Consider the following 23,046-nt stretch of genomic DNA (forward strand, 5'->3'; position numbering starts at 1 on the left):
CGACAACACACCGTATCATTAATGCTTTTATTTGAGCTTGTCCATGACTGGACTGAATATTGTGCAGAGTCACACTTTGCTGCTGTTGCTTTAATTGAGTACATTTTGTTGTAGCTGCATTAAATCATGAACCTCGTTTCACATATTGAACCATAAGCATATGCCAACCTCAGGCACTTTGGATAAAAATGTGGATAAAAATGGGGAGAGCTGCAGAATGCAAGTCAAAACTCATTTCCACTTTAAGGATGCTAATGTCTGAAGATGAAGTGAAAGCTGCTGTGTGGAAGGTGTTTCTGTTGCCAACAGTCTGCCTCATATTGATCTATAAGGTTACTGAGGAGACAGTGTGTTGCTCTGCCAGCCTGAGGAGCAAGCTGCGGATTATTCCTCTGTAATCCTTTGTTTTTACCTTGCTCTTTTTCTTAGCTCAGCCTATTATTTCTCAGCATGCATGGGCGGATTATGAGACAATGGGCCGCTGGGCACAGATACGCAAAAGGCCCCACCACCTCTTTTACATAGGAGCAAGGCACACAGACTTTTGGTGGTTTTACTTTTTTTGTTGTTGATGTTGTTTTACAGCTCTTTGTAGTCTGTTTCTGTCTCTTTGGTCATTTTGTGTCTCTTTGTGGTTATTTTGCCCTTTTTTTTTGCAGTTATTATGTGTCTCTGTCCAGTGCTTTTGGATCTCCTTTGTTTTTTTGTTTCTCCTTGTGGTCATTTTGTGTCTCTTTGCAATTTCTTTGCAACTCTTTTTGATCATGTTGTGTCTCTTTGATGTCATTTTATTTGTTTGTTTTGTCTTTTTGTGCCTCTTTGTAGTAATTTTGTGTCTCTGTGGTTGTTTTACCCCTACTTTGTAGTTATTATGTGTCTCTTTGTGGTTGTTTTGCTCCTTTTTGTAGTAATTTGGTGTCACTTCGTAGTTTCTCTGCATCTCTTTTTGATTATTTTGTGCCTCTTTGTAGTTGTTTTGTGTCTCTTTGAGGTCATTCTGGTTTTTTTGTGGTCATTTGTGCCTCTTTATAGTCACATTGTGTCTCTTTGTAGTTGTTTTGCCCCTTTTTGTGGTCATTTTCTGTCTGCAGTTCCTTTGCATCTCTTTGTGGTCTTTTTGTGTATGTCTGTGGTCATTTTGAGTCCTTACCTGTTGGTACAGGTTTATTTGAGTGACATTTTGTAGTTGACAGGTGGACCTCTGGGCCTGTACCTGGTCCTCATGAGGATGTTATCTTTACGCTTCTGTTGCGACAGTGCTGGGCATGTCCAAGGGTTTTTGATCTGAATTTTAGATGCTGATTAACTGGAGAATGCCTGCTTCGTTACCTCTCCAGCTCCTGTTAGCAGGCGTTTTAATTACCACGGAGAACCCAGGCCTTTCTTTCACTCAGCTAGGACTCAACCAAACTCATCACATTACTGCACTTTTGGCAGCAAAATCCCCTTCAGCTTTATAAACTCAGTCCAAACTTTTTGACAGGCTGGAGGCTTTTCTGCCCCAGTTGAAGTATCATGGTTACACAAGCAGTAAAAGTGGCTTGTAAACAGTGTTGATAAGCGCTCTGTGGTTATTTGTTACTCCTACACAATTAACCAATGTCTGTGGCCCTAATCAGGCTTTCTCTCAGTCACATTCTCCTCCCACGCTGTCTGCTCCCAGACTCCCAAAATGGTTGCTGTCAGCCTCACTCCATTTTTTTCCTTCTCCCTGGCTCGACTGTATCACACTGTGGGCAAAAACACACGATCCTTTGACAGGCGAGTAAATTGGGATTTTGTAAGTCGGTGGAGCAGCATGCTATTGCTTTTCTTTGATCAATTTTTTTAAGCGTTTGTACCTTCTCTACATGCTGCCAAGGCTGTGATGACACAGCATGCTACTCCTCACTACAGTCCTCTGCGTCAGTAGCAATTCCACTGAAATGTACTCGGAGGATGTTATCTTGCAAAAGTAAATTTGTGCCACAAAACAAACCACTGAAAATGTATTTAGAGAAGAAGTGACACCAACACTTAAATGACCAAAGTTTTATTTTGTGAGCTGATACGTTTGATATGTAATGTGGCTTAAAAGCTTAAGCAAAAAGACAGATAAGATTATTTTAGGCTTGTTGCATCCACTGACAGTATGCCTTCATATTGGAAATGATATCACAGACATGTTATTTCCTGGTAATTGTCTAATTATAAGAAAGTGTATCACGTCCTCCATTTAGTTTATAATATGCTGGTAATCCATCATTGAGAATAATTATAATGTGAGTGACATTTTCAAGCAATGTGAATGAAGTCAACTATAATCGGCCCCAACATTGCCCTGATATGTGCAGTGATATCTTGGAAGAATGAATGAAGCCCACACTGGGCCTAACAAAGCTCTGGACCAGTGCAGACTGGTTATGAAAGAAGCCACCTTATCCCTGTTAGCGTCTCTCTATTCTCTGTTAGTGGCTCCCTACAGCCACGGCTCTGAATAATTCAACAAAGCAAAAGAGGACTGGCGGAGCGGTAGAGTAGATATGGATTGAAGATGATCTCGGGGCATGGGTACCAGGAAATTGACTTTTTGATGTCAAAATAATCTGGAGAAGCATGTTTGAAAGTGTAAGTGTGCGTGTCTGTTACGTGTGCAAGTAGGCGTGGCTGTGTTAGTCATCGCCAGGAAAGAGGGCTGGAAACAAAAGTGAAAGTGAGGGTGTTTCTTTTGTAACACCTTCCTCCCTGTCTTACAAGATATTTTATTAATTCATAAACTCTCTCTGAGTGTCTGACCTGCAGGAACTCTGCGGCATGCGTAACCTTAAGCGTTAACACATCTTCATTCTAGCAGCGTCTCATCTCTACAGAGACCACACAAACAGTTGACTTGAATGATAGCACGCCAGGATGCACTCAGTGTGTTGACATTTGAGTCCAGGTGATTGAGCAGGGCTGCGGGCGTGATTCAGGTGTCTCCATGGCTGAATATTTCACAGCGCTGTCTGAGTTATGTTGCAGGCAGTGGAGAAGGTCAGTCTTGACGCAAAATATTGCTGGGATTAAAAAGGAGGTTCTCCGTTGAGGTGGTCAGTGTAATTTACCAGCACAGCAGATAGTTACATCAGATGCATGTGATGGCAAATTGCCTGTAGCTAGGATGAGCTACAGTTCAGGGTGAGGCTTTTCATGCAAGAAGGGTTGATCAGACCTGAACTAAACGTTAATCCAGATTTGTTAGCTTTACTTTTAGTCATGCTAGCAGCAAGGCTGCAGGGGTGGTAATGTCGGTCTTTGGGTCCATCACTTTGGTCCAGACTGAAATATCTCAACAACAGCAACAGGATGGGCTGCAATGACATTTTGTACAGACATTCATGGTCCCCAGATGATGAATCCTACAGACTTTGGTGACTGACTCTTCATCTTGTGCCATCATGAATTTGATATTTTTGGATTTTGAGCAAAATGTTTAATACCTATTGGCTGGATTGCTATGAAATTTGGTACACACATTCATGTCCCCCATTGGTTGAATTAAAATAACTGTAATGAAAGTGATCAGGTCCACTTCTGTTCAACCCATTTTGATTTCAGGTTTAAAAGAACAACCTGCGGTCAGGTCCAGCCCATTTCCAGTCTATACCCCGCCCACTTCTGCCCTAAACTTTGCTGAGTACAGATACAAATACAGATAATTTGGTTGGTTGAACTGATACAGATACAGATAATGGTGTATTGTTATCTTAATTTCACAGTATCTCACAGTTAATTTGCAAATAATTAAGAACTTCTTCTGTAGGTCACATGCTCTTGCATCCACTGTTGACCTTGCTCTGATTCACTCACTGTGATCATGTTTGTAATAATGATTATCGTTTCAATTTAGAACCAGGACTCATAGATAGAGTTTAAAGACAGGGTTTGTTTAAAAGAGTGCATTTTAATATTTCAGGGTATCTTGGAATTGTAAACATTAATACACCTGTGATTGAAATGTGATGGGGTTAAAATGTGTCTGACTAAGTTTCACGTTGTAGACAAAAATAATCCTAATTTGTGTCTCTTCTTGTGTGTCTCTAGGTGCCCCTGGTTGACAAAGGTAATCTCTCCCGCTGTGCCTCTCTACAATGGCCTGGTCTTCCTCTTCGTCTTGGCCAACTTCAGCATGGCAACCTTCATGGACCCTGGTGTTTACCCCAGAGGTTTGTATGCATGTATTTGAGCATTCGGATGAGTTTGAATGTCTGGTGATGGTCTAAATATGCTGACATCTGACATCTAAACAAATGTTAGTATCTGTCATGATGTATGTGCACATTATTATGAGTACTGGTGAGTCCTCATGTAGAGAGCACACCTTTAATAGCACCACATTTATCAGTGCCCTGACCCACCCAATGTCTCATGACTCTATTATCTGCTGTACAGCCTGTTACAGTCCATATGCCCCACTCCTCTCATTGGCTCAGCCTGTCAAACAAGCTGCACTGACTTATGCTCCTGATGCAGGCCTCTTGTCCTCAGTGCTATCTGGCTAAAGTAATGATGATTGAACTCATCCCCGGGGATGTTTGTAATGCGCTTGTAAATGATAAGCACCTGTCTTCAGGAAGAGCTTTCTCTGCCCATAAAGAGGTAATAATCATTAGGTTGTATAACGCGCAGGTTATCTTCCTCCCCAGAGGTGACAGTGGCCTTCTGCTGCTGCTGCCCTGCTGCGTTTTATAGACAACAGAGAGATCCGGAGCTTTCTAAGCTCTTGAGTTTATATCTCACAGGGAGCAGACCCACCGGTAAAGTTTTAATAAAAGAATGAAGAACTGATATAGCCATTAAATGACATCTGCTTAGAAAATCACTCTGTCTTCCAGGTTGTAAAAGTAAGAATGAAAGATTTTTCCCATTCAGGTCACTGACGTACAGCACAGTGAGTTATTGTCATTTTCTTTTTTGGGGGCAACTGCAAAATGAAGTAATAGTAGGATGAAAGATGTTTGCTGCTAATAAGGCCACACAGCTACATGCCAAAATATAAGCGTAGTGCAAGTGCAATTTGCAGAACTTAAATATAGTATATATACTTAAATACAGTAATTGACAGAGGTGGAATATCAGTGGAAATGCAGCAACTCACACATGTGGCATGAGTTTGGGTGGAAATGTTTTATTCAGTTTTTTTTATCACACTGAAGCAGAAAGCACATTTCACTGGAGATGATGCCAAGTGTTGGAGACAGTGTGGGTTTCAGGAAGCCAATCACTGGCATGTACTCAGGGAGTGTCCAGTGATCAGACCTTTCTGGACAGAATTTCATATAGCACTAAAAAAGATACTTAACAATGATCTTCCTTTGCAATTTTCTACATTATTTTTTTTAAGATATATGGATTTTAAGGCAAAGCATTCTGACAAATATATGTTTGGTATTTTGATATCTGCTTGAAAAGAAAGCCCTCACAAGGCGCTGGCTGCTTCCTGAACCCCCCACATTAGAGGAGTGGACAGATATTGTAAATGACATTTATGTTATGGGAAAGATTCTCTTTTCTCTTCAACTTCAGAAAAATGTGTTCATTAAATTCTGGGCAAAGTGGGTGAAAGACGTAAAACTCCCTTACGACCTGACTTTGTGGAGGTATTGTACAAAAGATCGTATGATGTTTAGTCAAGCAAACCTCATTGACTGCTATTCTATTTTTTTTTCTCTGTCTCTTCAATCCCTCCTCAAGTCTTGCCGACATAGCACCTATATGTACACTTAATCTCTCCCAAAATGTTCTACAAATTTCTCAAAATTGTGAAAAATTGGGGGAAAAAAAAAAGGCTTGCAACTCAAGTTGGACATAAACGCCAGTGACTCGTGACTTTACTTAGACCTGAGTCATTTGACTTGAAAATACTTGATGCCCTCCCCCAAGGCCAAAGATAAAGAAGTATGTTATTCATGAAGTGTGCCAGTTCCCTTTGAACATTAAACATGCAGCCACATACATTATCACTTGAAAGGAAAATAAGTTATAGATATTAGTCTAATATGAGATGAGTTAAATATGACAAGACAGGACAGAAACATACACAATTACTTCTGTTGTGTTACTGATTAATAGTTGTTTGAAAAATAAAAAGTTCTAAAAAGCAGGTATGTTTCTTGTAAACTGAATATATTATAACTGTTGTTAAGATGGAATTACATTTGGTGAGGAGAGCATTATGACTTGACTCAGGACTTGAGCACAAAGACTTGAGACTTACCTGTGACTTGCAAAAAACTGACTTGGTCCCACCTCTGGTTGACACTTCAGTTTCTCTGCTGGTTAAAAAGTGTTTTTACATTATGCAGGATCTCTGGCATCTCTGAATGAACACTTTCATGGAACATGTGTATTTCTGTTCATAAGTGGAATGCCATTTTTGCTTGTTCATTTGGTCAACATAAAGTAGGCTCACACTGAAATTGTACTGTGGAGTGGCGATGCAGTGTTTCACTTAATTTGATTCGTCCTATAAACTGAAACATGGAAGACAAGAGGATGTTAAAAGAAAGTGTTAGTACTAATCAATATTTCTATAATACCAATGGGACAATGACTGTGTGTGATGTAAAAGGCGTTCAGAGAATTCTCATTTTGTTTTTCTATGGTGTTCCTCAGTGAAAGAACGATAACGATAATAAAGACAATACATGATGTTGCAGTTATAGCTGTTGTGCTGTTCTCAACAACAGCTGTTGTACATGTAAAGCTTTTCAGAACAAGACTCTGAACCCGTCTGTGTGTTACCCTAGGCAACCGCTACAGTACGTATTAGCCATTAATATGTAAAAACAGTGTGGACGAGTGCTCATTTTATTACTTAAAGTTCAATGAATTGATCCCTATTAATAACCATCCATCCTGCTCACGTTTCACTGAGCAAAGTACTGAGCTTTTGCACCCTCACCCACCCCCCACTTCATATAGATGCACAGTTTACCCTGTCATAAGGGATGATACACTTGTGATCAATGGCAAACACACACAGGCACACACACACATTGATATTGTGGTGGGCGATAATTGTAGCAATCCCCCCTGCTATGTCCTCAGGATGCTTCTCTGTCACTAAAATACTCACTCAGTCACTTAGTATTCCAAAGAAGATGCAGCATTACAGCCCATAATGTTAGTAACATCCCACCTGACCTTCATACAAGCAATCATGTTATCACGGCAGGTGTCAGCCATTTAAATTGTTCTCCAAGGTTACTGCCATTTGTGATAACAGGATTAAGCCTAAAATGTACATACATATAAATACTGTAGGGCGTATCCTAATCTTTAGCTCTAAAAATAACTTCACACAAAAACTGATTGTAATTGAACTGAACTGAGTGTCATTTTCTCAGTGTAAATGTACACTCTATGAAATAGGCCACTGCTTTGTCTGTTGAGTACTTCTTGAACTGAGCTTTTGTAGAAAAGAAGCTGTCAGAGGAGATGCAGGCGTAACTGCAGAGTTGTGTGTGTTGGTTTGGCAGGCGCTTTACCTTTAAAATCTATTTGAAGAGACTTGACAGCCATAATAACAGAGCAATCTGTGCTTATGGAACTGTTTATTTCTGCGCCTCTACCTTTTGTTTCTCTCTTGTTTTCTCTTTTCACCCTCTCTTGCTCTGTGTGTGTGTGTGTGTGTGTGTGTGTTCAGCTACCTGGATCTCCCTGCAGTTATCATTGTAGTGTGAAATAATTTTCTCGGGTTGGAGCTGCGTGTAGATCATTTGAAAGTGCCCTTTGATCAGCTGAAAGAAATGTTATTTTCCACCATGGCTCCGAAGCATAAAGCTCTCAGTGGCAGGAACATGGCACCAAGTACAAGCTTCTCAAAAACACCCTGATTGACGGCAGAGTCACATTGAGGGCAGGAGAAATGTACTCATGCTGTAGTTTGCAGGTGATGGGTTCAGTTACATGTCTCTGCCTGGTTTAGAGGTTTAATTCCCAAAAAAAAATCCAATTCCAAAAAACATTAAGATTATGTCTGAACTTCTGGGGAGTTCTCCATTAGTCTCTGTGTGCTTGTTAATTAGCCTTAATGTTAAAAGAAGAATGTCACGTCACATTTATTTAAGTGTTTATTTCTCTCGGTGTTTGCTCTCTCTGCAGACAGCGAACAGCAGGGGATGAGCTTCATTTAACGCTCTCCCCTGTTGTCCCTGTCAAATGGAATCATCAATCAAAACCATGCGTTGCGTGTCTGTGTTTGTGACTGTTTTCCTCACACTTCCCCATATGCATCTGTGTTCTCTGTTAACGTGCCCTGTGTGTGTCTGTGTGTGTTTTCCCCACAGCGGATGAGGACGAGGACAAGGACGATGATTTCCGAGCGCCGCTCTACAAGAACGTGGAGATCAAGGGCATTCAGGTCCGGATGAAGTGGTGCGCCACCTGTCACTTCTACAGGCCGCCTCGCTGCTCGCACTGCAGCGTCTGTGACAACTGTGTGGAGGTGTGTATGTGTGTGAGTGTGTGAATACAAATGTGCAAACAGACAGAGTGTGTATGTTCAGTGTACACAGGTACCAAAATCTAAATATGCCTCAAGATTAGACCAATATATTCGCCTTTTATCAATGATCTATTAGCACTGGATATGTTTGATATCATATATGATGTAGTTTGTTTGTACATAGTACATATGCTTGTAGCTTAATCCCATTAGAAGCTTTTCTGTCCTGCCAAGAATTAAAAACCGTACCAAATGCTGAATATATATATAAATGATTTATTAATATCTGTGTTTTTGGCAAAATGTCCTCATTAAAGATCATAATTAGTGGCAAGTATTGGCAGCTTCAACCGTGAAATACTGTCATTGGTATTAGCTTTCAAATCCTCATTTTTGGTCTTACAAATGGACTTACACAGCGGGACATTAACACACACCTACACACAGGATGCAGAATTACACATGTTGTGTTCCTACATCCTGTTTTCTTCTACATTTAATTTCAAAAAAGGCTGACTCTTTGACTTTTGGATTATTTACACATCAACCGATGAAAGTAGGGTCTTAACTGAAAAACATAACACAACCCAACAGATTGGATTTGTAGTTTGCGCATGGACTGAATGTTTCATTGAAATGTTTCTTTTCATTTCTCGCAATTTTGTTATTCAGGCCCTCGGTGATGAGAGTGTTGGAATTTTTTTTTCTTTTTAAAGATGGAACTGCTTTATTCAGTGTTATTACCCAGTTTAAATCACCGGGAACTTACGTTATGAGATAAAGTAGGCGAGCACAGAGTAGTAGGTGCGAGTGGCCTGTCACCGACATGCCAAAAAGCATCAGAAAACACTGATTTATAACATGAAACTGCTTCAGTCAGTGTTTTAGCTGGTTTTAAATGACTTGGTCAGTGTGTTTTGGGAGAGGAAGTGACCTCTGCGGATAATTCGGCTCATGATAAAATCCTCCAGAACAATGAACACTGAAGGAATTCTGACCAGGGGAAGTTTCAGCTACTTGCAATCTGTAATCCTCATTGCTAAATACCATTAAATCCCCTAAATCTTGCGCACTGGACCTTAAAGTTTATTTGCCTTAATTTGTTGAGAGATTTAAACTTCGCAGGGATAAGAGATGATGCATAGAGAAAAACTAATAAACCTCAATTTACAATGACATCTAAAGCCCAAACCCAGATCAGCTGTAGTTCATATAATTTAATACCTTATGATAACTTGCATAGATTTCCAGAGTGTAACTCTCTTTTCCCCTCCCTCCCCAGGACTTTGACCACCACTGTCCCTGGGTGAACAACTGCATTGGACGGAGGAACTACCGCTACTTCTTCCTCTTCCTGCTGTCGTTGAGCGTCCACATGGTCGGAGTTTTCTCCTTCGGTCTCATCTTCGTCCTCCACCACCGAGAGAGACTGGCAGCGCTGCACACCACTGTCACGTATCCTTTCTCTGCTGGAAATCTCACTTAGAAGTCTATTTCTTCCTTTAACTGGACAACTTAGATGATTGATCATTTATTTTTGGACTAATGTTTCCAGAATGGACGGAAGTTAGTGCTACTAGCTTCCTCTGTTTGGATAAGTCAGTGGAGTTATTCTCACAGTACATCTGGTTGTGTTCTTGTGGTCCCGTATTGTTGTTGAGCTTGACCGTTGTGTCCAGTCTGGTGGTAATGTGCATAGCGGGGCTCTTCTTTATTCCAGTCATGGGGCTCACAGGTTTCCATATGGTGCTCGTTGCTCGAGGTCGAACAACCAATGAACAGGTGGGTGCAGGAGCTGCTGACATGCTTGTCCTGAATGAACACACACAAACAGTTGGTCTGTTGTTTATCCAGCATAAGTCAACAGAGCTGTGTTGCTCTGCTTCACACTCACACAGACTCAAACATTCACACCTGGAGCTGTCTGACTGTTGGCAACCGTGCTTGTTTTAGTGGACCTTTGAATTAGGTGGAGAATTTTGACAAGCTAACCTCTGGTCACCACAGTGAATTTCTGGCACTCCAGCTGCACATACAGTAGAATAATACAGTCCAAGTAATCTTTGTGGACAGAGGTAACTGTCATGGGGACCTATACTGTTTCTTATTTTTCTGTCACACATAATGTTCCGATGTCACATGTTCATATTAATTGTTGCCATGGTTTCAAATATTGAGGTAAAGGTATGTAAAAATAATCCCTGTGAGCATGAACCTCAACTCTCAGGCAGCTCTGAATAGCTGCTGAATAGCGCTGACTGCTTTTCTACATTGTTTTCAAGCCGGTGTCAGTTGGTGACACATTTCCTTTCATGTCACATCACATGCAATTGTTAGGGAATGTATGTACATGTAGTCTTGGTTGCCAATGTTAATTTCTCCCTGGTTTTGATTCATTCCTGCTGGGACATGTCTGGTTGTGAAGACGTATAGATGCTTTTATTGCTGATATTTGATGGTAGAAATTGCCACTATACTGTTACAGTCATTTCATGGCTGCAAGTATGCTACACGTAGCTACATGCTAAGATCAGGGAAACCTTTCTCGCTGCTGATCAACGAAAAATAATGTTGATATTTTGTTGGTTTTAAGCGTTGCATTGTTAAGTAACCAAAATCCAATGTCTTCCAAACATCTCACACCAATGTCATCTTGACGCAGAATAACGACACAAGGTATGGAGAACAAAACCCAATGTCTGGAAGACGTCAAAATGTTAACATCCACACAGCATGATATTTAAAATATCATCGCCCCAATTTTTATACCAACTAAAATTCACAATTGTCTGATGTAAGAGTCCAATGTCTTTCTGACGTCATACTGACATCCGATGTCAGCTGGGTGTAATCTTGGATGCTGATGTTGTTAATTTCTCCTTGATTTAGGATCATTTTCCTGCTTGAACATATAAGGTTTTAGAGGTTTTATAGATTTTGGTTTATAAGCTGTTATTGCTGATTTTTCGAGATATAAAGAGGTCTTGACCTGGTTGCAGGTACACTGCTGTTACAATCACTCCCTGGCTGTAATGACAATGCAGAGATGTTGAGATACTGAAGACCTGGCAATGCTGAGTGATCAGAGTGATCAGGTGTTCCAGCACAGACAGCATGAGGAAAATAAAGTGTTTTTTGAACATTAAAGTGTGCAAACATGTTCTAGTAGAAACCCCAAATACAAATGTGAACTTGAACTTGAAAATGAGCACAAAAGGTCCCTTTAACAAAGACAGTAGACACACACACACACACACACACACACACACACACACACAGAAGAAATAACAGATATGCTAATAAACAGCACAGTTATTCCCAAACACAGTAATTATGTGATGCTTCAACAAAATTAATCACCTTCTTTGTATTCAAGCGCTGGACCTCTGTGTGAGTGTGTATGTTCATGTGTGTACATGTGTGTACACTGTGGCCTTCCTTTGCTGACGACTCTAAACAACCTCTTCTCAGGTGACGGGCAAGTTTCGCGGAGGAGTAAATCCCTTCACTAAGGGTTGCTGTGGCAACGTGGAGTATGTCTTATGTAGTCCCCTGGCACCCAGGTAAGATGCATTATTATGCTGCATGTGTGTTTGTATGTACAGTAGATGCTTTAAGGGTTTTTATTCTGTTAGTGCACATTCAACTCTCAGTGATTTTTAATGAACAGTGCTGGATTTTTGCACTTGAAAGATTAGGTTTGTGTATGGTTATGCATATATATGTGTGCTAGGGGTGTGGCCTATTAAAGCCTGTGACATCCATGCCATAGCACCAGTGCAGCACCATGTAACTGCAATAATAGCACACACATACCTTGTGTGTATGAGTGTATGCACATGCTCTTAGGTAGCTGCGGAGGTGTGTAGCATGAAAACAGCCAGCAACCCTGGGGGAAGGCAGATGGCTGCGAGAATTGAATCACTCTTTAGAACAACAGTTAATGGGAGATAGAGCGCACAGCTAGTCAACGTGCTTTTTACACACACACACACACACACACACGTACAGCATCACTAAAAGCCCGAACACCAGTTTTACAACCTATAGGGACGAGTTCCTTTCCATAAAAATCAACAGTGTGACCGCAGAGAGACGACAGCAGGTGGGGGTGAAATGCTGTGTTACAAGCATCTGCTGTTAAGTTGTTGCGTACTCCCTGGTGGAAGGTTTTTGATTTACTGAACCATTGACTCAAAGCATGTTGGACCAGACTGATACTGAATGAACTGTTGTAAGAGTATTTTTTAAAATCAGTTTGCAAATCAGTCTCATTCATTTAGAAACATGGATTTTTTTATGCAAGGGTTGATTATTTTAAATTACTTGAAAAGACTGCCCAGAAAATGTACGGCATGTTTCACTCCCCAAGCATCCACGCCATTAAATATTAAAGACATCACACTGACAGCCCTTTTAATTATGAAAAAAAGCCTGTAAGACTCACTTAAATGCTGTTTTTCTGTCAGGAACTTGTGTTTGAAATGTCTGTTTTTAAACTGTCTAACTAGTCAAATGGGATTACACAAAGTGGTTCAGTAATTTCATCATTTTACTCAGCCCTGTGTATCTGTGGAAAGCCTACATGGGTTGATAGTAGAGGAAAGTATAAGGTGCAGCATATCAAGTAGGAAAGGAGTACTGAAATTAGGGATGGGGGGGCACAGGAGACAGGTCTCCCCCCAAATATGTCTTCCCCGCCAATAAAAACATGAGAGCAGAGGACTTTTATTATGCCTCCGTGCTGGCAATAACCATAGCCGTCTGTCTGTCCTTCTGTCCATTGTCCGTCGTCCGTCCCATTCTCGTGACCACGATATCTCAAGAAAGCCTTGAGGAGTCAACGTGGACTCAGCTATGAACTGATTCGATTTTAGTGGTAATATGTCAAAGGTGAAGGTCACTTTGACCTTGTCTGTCGTATTGTTAAGAACACATTATCTCAAGAAGGCCGTGAGGGAATTCCGTCAAATTTGGTACAACAACCACTTGCACTTGAATGAATAGGACAGAATTTGTTGGCTGAAAGGACAAAGATCAAAGACACTGTGTCCTCACAAAACCTGTTGTGGAAATAACTTGAGAAGTCGTATCCTAATTATGACCAAATTTCACACAAATATCTAATAGGATATAATAATAAAGTGATGAATTTTTTTCTGGACATTACTTAACGTCATGTATCAGGAACAGAAAGGAAGACATTTGGTCAGATCCTGATTTGGTGACACTAATCCTGGTGCCCATCTTGACCTTGAAACTGTACTGATTGTATTGATCTTCTGTGCTGCTGGGGGGAAGATGTGTGTGCAGCATCCATGTTTTCAAAGACATGGACGTAAACACGGAGGCATGCCACTGCACGGTGGTTCTAGTGTTGACAAAATTAAAGACATTTACACCATACATTGATGCAGAAAGGCACAAATTAGTGCATAAAAATAATCTAGAATGCAGGAAATTGAAGGTATATTATGCAGGTGTGTTGGTTACTTTTTGTGAACACGCTTGCCAGCGAAAGCAAAAGTTAAAGTCAACCCACGATTCAGTCTTGTTTTGCATTTTGCCTCACTATATGTGCATTTTTTCAGCGCTGTGTCACTTGGATGCCTGCAGCTTATGGTCTGGCACCTGGCTGCTACCTGTTTATAAAAGCCCCAAACTCACCTGAGCACTGTGTGTGCTACATGCCCATAAATGTCCCAAACACAAAAAATAAGAAGAAAATTAGAAAATACAGACAGAGGGCAGAGTCTCTGCAGAAAAATACATTGCCACACACTTCTAGTGGTTCATAAGAGGTGGTAGAGAGGGATTACTTCTGTATGAGTCTATAAATTGTTTTTTTTTTAGGAAAATCCTGCATGGTGTATCTTTAAATGTTTTATGCTCAACATTTTCTGACTGATGACTCCCAAAACCTGTTTCATACAGTGTGTGTGTGTGTGTGTGTGTCCACTGTTGAAACGAAACCTATGCCCTTGTGTATCTGTATATATTTTATAACCATTCGTCCCTTTTGCCCATTTGTATGCAGGTACATGTTGGACCCCAATAAAAAGCCCCATGTCAAAATTCAGCCCCCATTCATCAGACCTGACCTGTCAGACAGGCAAATCACCATCAAGATCAGTGATAACGGCATCCACAGCACCATCATCAGCTCCAAGGTGAGTTGTTCACAATTACTACAAGGCTTTTTCCTGTTATTTTCCTGTTAGTCCATCATCCGAGTGGCCTTCAGCTAGTCCTTGTTTTGCCAGGGTGTAACCGTTTTCTCTCTCTGTATTCCCATAGTCATAGTTCCCCAGTTCTGTTTCCCATTTTAATACAGGCTCACACTTAAACAGCATATAGCTCACTGAGGTCAGATATTTTAAAGAATTTCCTCATTTCTAAAACAGGATATTATTAGACACGGCGTCAAAGCCAAGTGACTCATGTGAAACAGGAGGAAAATAAATGACTGTTTTTTGACCCCAAAGGCATTTACTGTGTCTCTGTGGGTGATTTTAAAGGCAAACATGCCTCTAAAAATAATAGAAACAAATGTAAATGATTTAGAAGCCATAGCCATTGGTTTCAATTCACTCCATTTACTGAAAATGTTGACAATCAACTTGCATAGAATTGGAAATTGTTTGATGTCTGTACCTGTAAAATATAGCCTACTCATCTTATCAGCCTGGAGCACAAAGTGAAGAAAAGTGCCCTATTCCGTTTAAGAATAACTCTATAGTTCAGTTACTTTCTGATGTGTGGGTTAGATGATAGAGACAACTCTTCTGCAAACTGAGAGTGATTCAGTGAATTTTCTGGGAAAATTAGAAAATTGTCTTTCCAACATCAAAGTCTGTTTACGTGTGTTTTGGAGTACTACTGCACAATTCAAAAAAAGCTTTGTAAATCCTTTTGTGGCACCAGAGGGAACTGAAGTCTGATAAACTGCCTCAAGTGATGTCACTTGAGTCTGCGTCAGTTGGGACTGAAGTCTACAAGTTTGAAAATGAAAAAGAAATCTGTTCACGTGAAGTTAGACAGACCTCTATAGCCTGCTGCTCATCTCTGGCTTCAGGCGTCAAGTTTTGACAAGGATGAATGATGTGTGGAATAAAAAAGGTGACAGCTCTGGTTCTGCTGCATTGATTTCAGTCCTTTTCTGTGCAACAACGCTCCACTGAGTACAAAAAAACATTATCCAATACTGAGATCATTTTAACATTTCCACTCCATTAGCCTCAAAAATAAAATTAAGGTCAAGTTGAGCAGCTGCCTAGTGCAGCTTGGCTATACTACAACCGTCTGTGAGAGTTGTGTTGGTGCGTCCCTGGCGCTAACACATGCTCTTCTCTATTTCATCTGCTGTTCCCCCACCTGTTCTGGATGCTTTTAACGCGCCGCTCTCCTCCCTGTAGTCCAAAAGCAGCCTGGACGGCCTGGATGAGAAAGAAACCCAGCCGCCGCTGCCGCCCAAAGCTGACAGGTACAACCAGCTGAAAGGCCAGCTGACCTCCAGTGAAGGTAAGAAACACAGGAACAAAGCGTCTCTGTGTTCACCAACACCCCTCCCTCTCTCTCCTGTCAGTCATCATCAATCCCATTTCTCTTTCCTGTCAGGGCTGGTACCAAAAAGAAATTCACCAAACTCCCTCTGTACATCACAGTGTGGGATGTGACGTGCCTCTAGTTAGCGTGATAAATGTCCGTCCCAGTGGCAGGTCAATGGCCTTTTTAATGCCAGGCCAGAGAATAGGTGTGATTTGTAGTGAGGAGGAAAGTCCTGTTCACTGAATCAGTACCATTTGTGGTACAATGGAGAGATTTCAGAGTGAATCATTGCAGTGTGAATAACCACCTTTTTTACTGGTGGCGTGTAGCAATGAGGCTCTGACACATGGAGGGATGGGGGATGAATATCAACAATCCGGACTCTTAACTAAAAAAAATGACTGACTGCCTTTGAATGTCATCTGCGTAAATTTGGAACTGTGACAGATCCTTTTGTGGTGGTGGTTTCACAGCTAAAGGTGTCAGCCAGCAGTAATGTCTTCTTTATACTGTTGCATTCAATAGTATGAAATGTCAATGATATATAGTGTGGACCTACAACAGCAGGTTCCCTCCAGAAGATCTCCAGTGTCATGGTGCATTATATCAGGGAGTGAACACTTTCTGCTCCTCCATGGAGCACTATCTCTGCCTGGTGGTACGTCAAAGTACTGCAGATGGTCTGAATGGATTGCTTCCCTTTTTAAAAGCAATTTAGAAGACTCAGAGTTTGTTGAGGTAAGAGCTCTTTGTGTATCCCTCGGAGACACATAGAGAGGTTTCGTGCTTTGCTCTGGACATAACATAGTTCAAGGTTATTAACTTCATGTCTTGATCGTTTTTTTGCAACATCACAGTCAAGCAGTCGGGGGGACTGCTGGAAGGCAGAGGGATTTACGAGGGGGGTATTACTACTCCTTCCGTCAGAGGTGGCTGTTACTGTATTTAAGAGGCTGTGGCATGCTCATTTTATAAACTAGAGGAAAGGTAGTGGTATCTTATGAAAGTGCACAACCTAAGGCTAAGTAAGGCTCCAAAGTTTGGCTTAAATTAAAAATTCAGTTGGCTTTTGGTTTTGGTGTGCCACCCCAAAATTTTCAGTAGCCCAATCTGGCCACTCTGTGGGCGCCAATGCATCAAAGATGGACAGCTGAATGTTGAAGGATTCAAATGTGTTCCCTGTCAGTCACAGACTGGGCTCTTACCATCCGACTGCTCAGCCTCTCCTACTCATTTTCATTCTGTAGGAACAGTGATGGTGTGTGTTTCAAGAATTCAATCACTACGCCCTCTTTACTCTTATAATAGAACCCAACTCTGAGGTTTCTCCCAGAACTAACTTTCAATCAGAGCTGGTGTAATAATGTCTATTACCTCCACAGTGTTGACTCTGGTCTTGTGTCTATGTGTGTTGTAGAGAGTTCTCTTTCTGGTAAGACCCACCCTTCCACTCCAGCCATGTACAAATTCAGACCGTCCTTTGGCACCATGCCTAAAGTCCACTACCACACCGCTGGAGAGAAGGTAAGACGTGATTTGTTTGGCAGTTATGTATGAGGTGCATTCTGTGATTAGTAGCTTTACCCTAATAGTCAGGGGTTTATTGCCTGGTGCAAAAGCTTCAGTGGCAGTGATTAAGAACAAGGACTTCATTCACATTTTCATTCTGCTGTTTGTTCTTCAGATTGTAATGCCAGATGACCGGAAGACCTCTGCCATCTTGGAAGAGGGTGTCCGTGGACATGACTACCGATCCGAGCCAAACCTGGATCTGCCTGAGTACACCAACGCTCCCCTCCACCGCACCTTCCAGTCCTCTCCCCTCCAGCTGGACTCTGACCCCATCAACTCGCGCTCTCTCAGCCTGAAGCAGGGTCAGCGCCGGCCGGAGAAGGGCCAGCTCCCAGCCCTGCAGCCACAGACAGTCACCTCCACCCCGTACAAGAGTGTCTTCTCGCCCAACACGCTCTCCAACCGTAACGGCAGCTTGTCTTATGACAGCTTGCTCAACCCCAGCATCTCCCCAGCTGCTGCCAGTGAGTGCATGGCCCATCGTGGTATGCCCTCCATGGGGTTCCACTCGCCCTACCTGCCCACCAAAATGTGCCACATCCGGGAACCTGAAATGCAGAGGCACCAGGTCGCCCCCACCTACAGTCCAGTGATGCCGCCCAGGGGGGTGGGCAGACAATCCCCCCACCTTAGGGAAAGGGACCCATCCCCGGTGCGCTATGACAACCTCTCCCAGACCATCATGGCCTCCATCCAGGAGCGAAAGGAGATGGAGGAGAGGGAGAAACGGCAGGTAATGCATGGGCGCTCCCAGACCCATATCTATGCCCAGGACTCTGGCGTGTTTGATGGGGGCTACGGCCTGCCCCCCAATACTTGCTACCAAGATGGGCCTCGTGGCCCTGGCTCCAGAGGCCCAACACCCCCGGCCTATGGAGGCTCCAGGGACAACCTGATGGGGGTAGGCCTAGTGAGCTATGGGCAACGAACCCCTGTGTTGCGTCATGCTGGCTCCACGCTGGGCCGCGCCCCTAGGACTTCATCCACCTCCCTGCATACAGATCACAGTAGCAGCAACAGCAGCCAGAGCAGGGCCACTTGCCCCGAGGGCCCCTATCGCTCCCCAGCCCACCAGCCCCGCTCCCCTGCTATGCCCCGATCCCCCTCCTACTCCCACCAGAAACTCTCCTACATCAGTGCCCATGAGAGGACAGACTCACCTCGTCTGGGGGGCCCAAGGTATGAATCCTAACGTTACCGCTGTGGGACTGCATGCATTTACTGAGCCATTACGGACTGTTGGGCACTGAATGTATTTCAGCTGGAAAACACACAGACAGCAATTCATGGGCACTAGTGTACTAGTCCTACTTAAAGAAACGTGTAGCATTTGTATAAGGTGTATGGTATTTGTCCAACTGTTCTATTTATTCATGTTAAATACTGTCTGGTGTGAATTCTTTCATGTTCTGTTCTGATTTATATGTTTGCCTTTCTAGCAAAATATAATTTTTTGTATTATTTGATGAATGAATAAAGTTGTATAACTCTCATTTCTTTTTCTTTTGCATGCTTTTCACCCCCTCGTCTAACATTCCCAAGCCTATTGCCTCACTAACAAGCACACTCCAAGTAATCATCCATACTGCTGTTCTGTTTTTGTCATTTAAAATGGTCATGATCCGAACTACTAACCTGCATGTTCTGAATGTCGTATTATTGTTTGAATCTCTTTGGTATTTAGTCATTTCTTCTGTTCTTCTCTTTCCACTTAGAGAGGCCATGAAAGTTAATGGGCAGATGGACTGCCACCCCAGTGCCCAGGGTCCCACCCTCAGCCCCAGTCGCCACAATAACGTCAAAAAGGTGACAGGAGTAGGAGGCACCACATATGAGATATCAGTGTGAGCAGGGACATCCACCTCCAACGACAACGGCCACCCTGCTGCAAAGAGATTCTCTCCTCTCTGTTGTTTTAGTAAAGTCTAGATAACGGCCAGTCAGGGGCAAATAGCACTTTCTGTTTTGGAGTTACTGTCCAATCAGAGGAACTGTCTGCTCTTGTGTGGGTCTGTCTAGCCAAATGCCTGTGTGTGTTCATACTTGAGGGGCTGTTTGTCAGTTGATACCGCGGTCGCAGGATGTATGTGTGAGGAGTGTCTTGTCGTTAACATTTTGTGGCTCATCATCTTGGTCATAAGAGTAGACCGTTACTGTTATTACCGTTGTCTCTCAGCTGTGGTCATGAAGCGTACATTGATCCAAATGTCACACATACTTTGCTCCAGCAAGTGCTGAAGGCTGAACAAAAACACTACAGATGAATTAAACACTGACACCCTCACTATGGATCTCTGTGAGAAGACTAAATGTCCTTTACGAGTCAATCGACCTCAAGAAGTCAAGGTGCTTCACATTAACCTGTACTGTTCATGCCATCTCCATGGTGGAGTTGGTGGAGTTATGATGGAGGACTGATCAGTTAGATCAACTGCATTTGCAGGCAACATGAGACAAGTGAGGTGAGAAGCTGGGAAAGGAAATGTCATCGTATCACATCTGGTGGCTGCATTCCAAATTCACTGAGAAAGGCTTTGCTGTTGATTAAAAGTAAAAATAAACTTAAAATCTGTCTTTGTCAAAAGGAAATTTCTCAGGAACGAATGCAACCAGCAGAGATGCTAGATGATATGACTTCATACATGATGAACGACTCCTTTGTGTCAATCAAGAGCAGGTTTTTAGGGCTTGAATACAGCTTAGCACCCTTTATTCCCTTCAACCAAGGTGCAATACATCATCACAGACTTCTGTTTAAGTGAAGTTCAGTTAGGCGACTTCTACATGACCCATGATACAAGTGCTGGGCAGATACATAAGCGTTCTGAAAGATCAGAATACCTCATCCCAAGAGTGCAGAACCAGAGTCCAGCTTTGCACAACCAAAACAACTTTCTGTTTGTGTCTAAAAGAAGAAGATGGTTAATTGTTTAGTGTGTAAGTTGTGTTGTAATCATAGGAATGGAACGGTGTAGAGAAACAACCCATTGTCCCATGTAGTAAAACAAGTGATCATCCATTCATTATTTTGTAGTTTTTTTTTAATGGGTTTGTTTCCTTTTTATATAGCCAACCTTTCAAAAGCTATGTTTGATACATCTTTTTATACAGATACCTGGAATGGATGTTTTATTTTGAGTGGAGTTTTTTTGTTGATAAATTATAAATAAATGAGATGATGATGATGATGGGTAAAATCCATAAGGTAAATATAGCTTGGTCTACCTTGCAGTGTACAAAAAATTATGTATGATGAAATGTAATTACATGATATGTGATCTGAGGAAGCAAAATATTAAAGTCACAATCACTGACAGGTGAACAGTCACATGATCCACAGTGTGCTGAACACAAGTCAAGGAATGGGCTTTCAGTAGATGCTGCCTTGAGATTTCAGTGCCAACAGTGGCTACACAACGCAGAATTTCTCAAATGCATTGACTGGGTGACATCATGAAGACTGAAACTGTCAAATAAATCCATTTGCAGCAGCTGTCCGGTACAGCTCCAGTATTACACACCACTCAGAGATGCTAAACTTTTCTTTCATTTTTACTCTTAATTGAAAAAGTCTGCTAAAAATGAACTGATATCTAAGTGGACGGTTTTTATTTATATTTTGCAGCAAACCAACATGAAAAAAAAAAACATGTCAGAATTTACATGGATGTTAAGTGGTAGATTTGGTCCAGCTACATTTGCATGAATAAACCATTGTTGCCTTTTTTGAGAGGAATAGCTATGTTCCATACACAATGAAATGTGGCTCGTTGAAACACTATTAGACATTAAAGGACATGAATGAAAATTAGTGTTTTGTATCGAGCTGCAAATGGCAGGAGTTACACTTGTGAGCAAAGATCTGAAAGAAAGGCCGATTTACAAGGTAATAAATGCTTAATTGTGAAATGACATCACTTTATACAGGATCTTTTTCCTTCCCATTTCTGATGCATTCATAGATTACTTTCTCCAGAGATCAGAGTGTAAAGGCTGGTAGCTGTGGTGGAGTCTTGCTTTCTGACAAGGTTGGATGTTACTGAAACTTGCTGTAGTTACAACCTTCTGGCTAGTATGGTCTCCCTATTAAGGTCTCACCCAGCTGCCTTACCATGAACACAGTAATGTGAAGCAACAGGATACTCTATTCAAGTCATGTATTTCTGAACTGTTAGAAACTGTTTCTGTTGTGAGGCTATGGTATACAGGGATACTTTTTGGGCAAGTCAGATGGGTGTCAGTCAAACAGCTAACTGGAACATCTTGAAATAACCTGAACAAATTGATAGCTGCCGAGTTGCCTGAAAAAATACCCCAGTCTATCATGACCACATATCAAAACACTATCGATGTCATTCCTCTTTAAGATGACTGCCATTAGTCCACTGTTCTTTTTTGGGATGGACATCACTGCAGGTCAGGGGCCATTCCTGACAGTCAGTAATGAATCTGTTTTATCAGCCATGAGCTGATTTTTGTTTTCTGAAACTCAAATAGAAAGTTCAATATGTATTAAAATATAGAATATACTATAAATGTACATGCGTTCCTATTTTTGTGAAGAGGAAATATTTCCCAATGACCTGAGCGGAGTAAATAAAGTTTCCAACTCTTTGAGTGAATGAGATTGATTCTTGTGAGTTAAGATGGTACAGTTGGGTACACCTGCACAACACTGATAGAAAGTTGTTTTATAGTCCATAGATTTTACTTAACACACTTGATTGACATTTTAAAAGTCAAAGCCTCTATAGGATTGCTATTTTACATGTAACCCAGTCACATGATCTTATTTCAGTATATAGAAGTGTGGACTCAAGTCACATGACTTGGATTTGTTTAGTTTATACTCAGACTGACAAAATCAAAAGGACTTGCAACTTCAATTGGAATTCCACACAAATGACCCATGGCTTTACTTGAATATTTCATAAGCATTTTGACTTGAAAATACTTGATACCTTCCCCCAAGCCCAAAGATTTAAAAATGTATTTAATAAGTGTGCCACGACCAATTGATTTCCCTTCGCTTCCCAATTCAACTGACAATAACACTATTCATTCCCAGGAAATAGAATTCCCCAGATCCTTTTTGTTTGAACCAATCCAACAACATCCAGTCAAGTTGCAAGGAAAAACCACAAGGGGCTAAGGTTATATAACTGAGCGCCAGTTGAGAAAAATGATACCAAGTACAACTATATGGTGGTCAACGAAAACAACAAAATTACAGTCTAAGGGTCAAAAAATAGATACGCCAACTTCCACCAACATTGTGTTATGAGTTTTTGTAAATTTAATATCGTAGTATCATTATTAAAATGGAATTACATTTGGTGAAGAGTGCATTATGATTTGTCTAGGACTCGACACTCAATTTAGGATGTGGGACTAGCTAAACGACTTGGTCTCACCTCTGGTATAATTGAGCTGTATTATTTATAGCTACACGTTATCAT

At 41.6% G+C, this 23,046-nt stretch overlaps 1 protein-coding gene across 1 annotated transcript in view; it reads left to right on the plus strand.

Moving 5' to 3' along the window:
- zdhhc8b (zinc finger DHHC-type palmitoyltransferase 8b) overlaps positions 1-21,493 on the plus strand; it is an 82,951-nt gene extending 61,458 nt beyond the window's left edge. The window contains exons 2-11 of the mRNA XM_049578124.1: positions 4,063-4,184; positions 8,310-8,467; positions 9,750-9,922; positions 10,147-10,249; positions 11,939-12,030; positions 14,505-14,637; positions 15,883-15,988; positions 17,433-17,539; positions 17,700-18,766; positions 19,303-21,493. Coding sequence (XP_049434081.1) covers positions 4,063-4,184; positions 8,310-8,467; positions 9,750-9,922; positions 10,147-10,249; positions 11,939-12,030; positions 14,505-14,637; positions 15,883-15,988; positions 17,433-17,539; positions 17,700-18,766; positions 19,303-19,435 — 2,194 coding nt within the window. The 3' untranslated portion in view covers positions 19,436-21,493. The remainder of the gene's footprint in view (positions 1-4,062; positions 4,185-8,309; positions 8,468-9,749; positions 9,923-10,146; positions 10,250-11,938; positions 12,031-14,504; positions 14,638-15,882; positions 15,989-17,432; positions 17,540-17,699; positions 18,767-19,302) is intronic.
- Positions 21,494-23,046: the final 1,553 nt, after the last annotated feature.

The sequence above is a fragment of the Epinephelus fuscoguttatus genome, linkage group LG6 (genome assembly GCF_011397635.1).
Source record: "Epinephelus fuscoguttatus linkage group LG6, E.fuscoguttatus.final_Chr_v1".
NCBI classification, from domain to species: Eukaryota; Metazoa; Chordata; class Actinopteri; order Perciformes; family Serranidae; genus Epinephelus; species Epinephelus fuscoguttatus.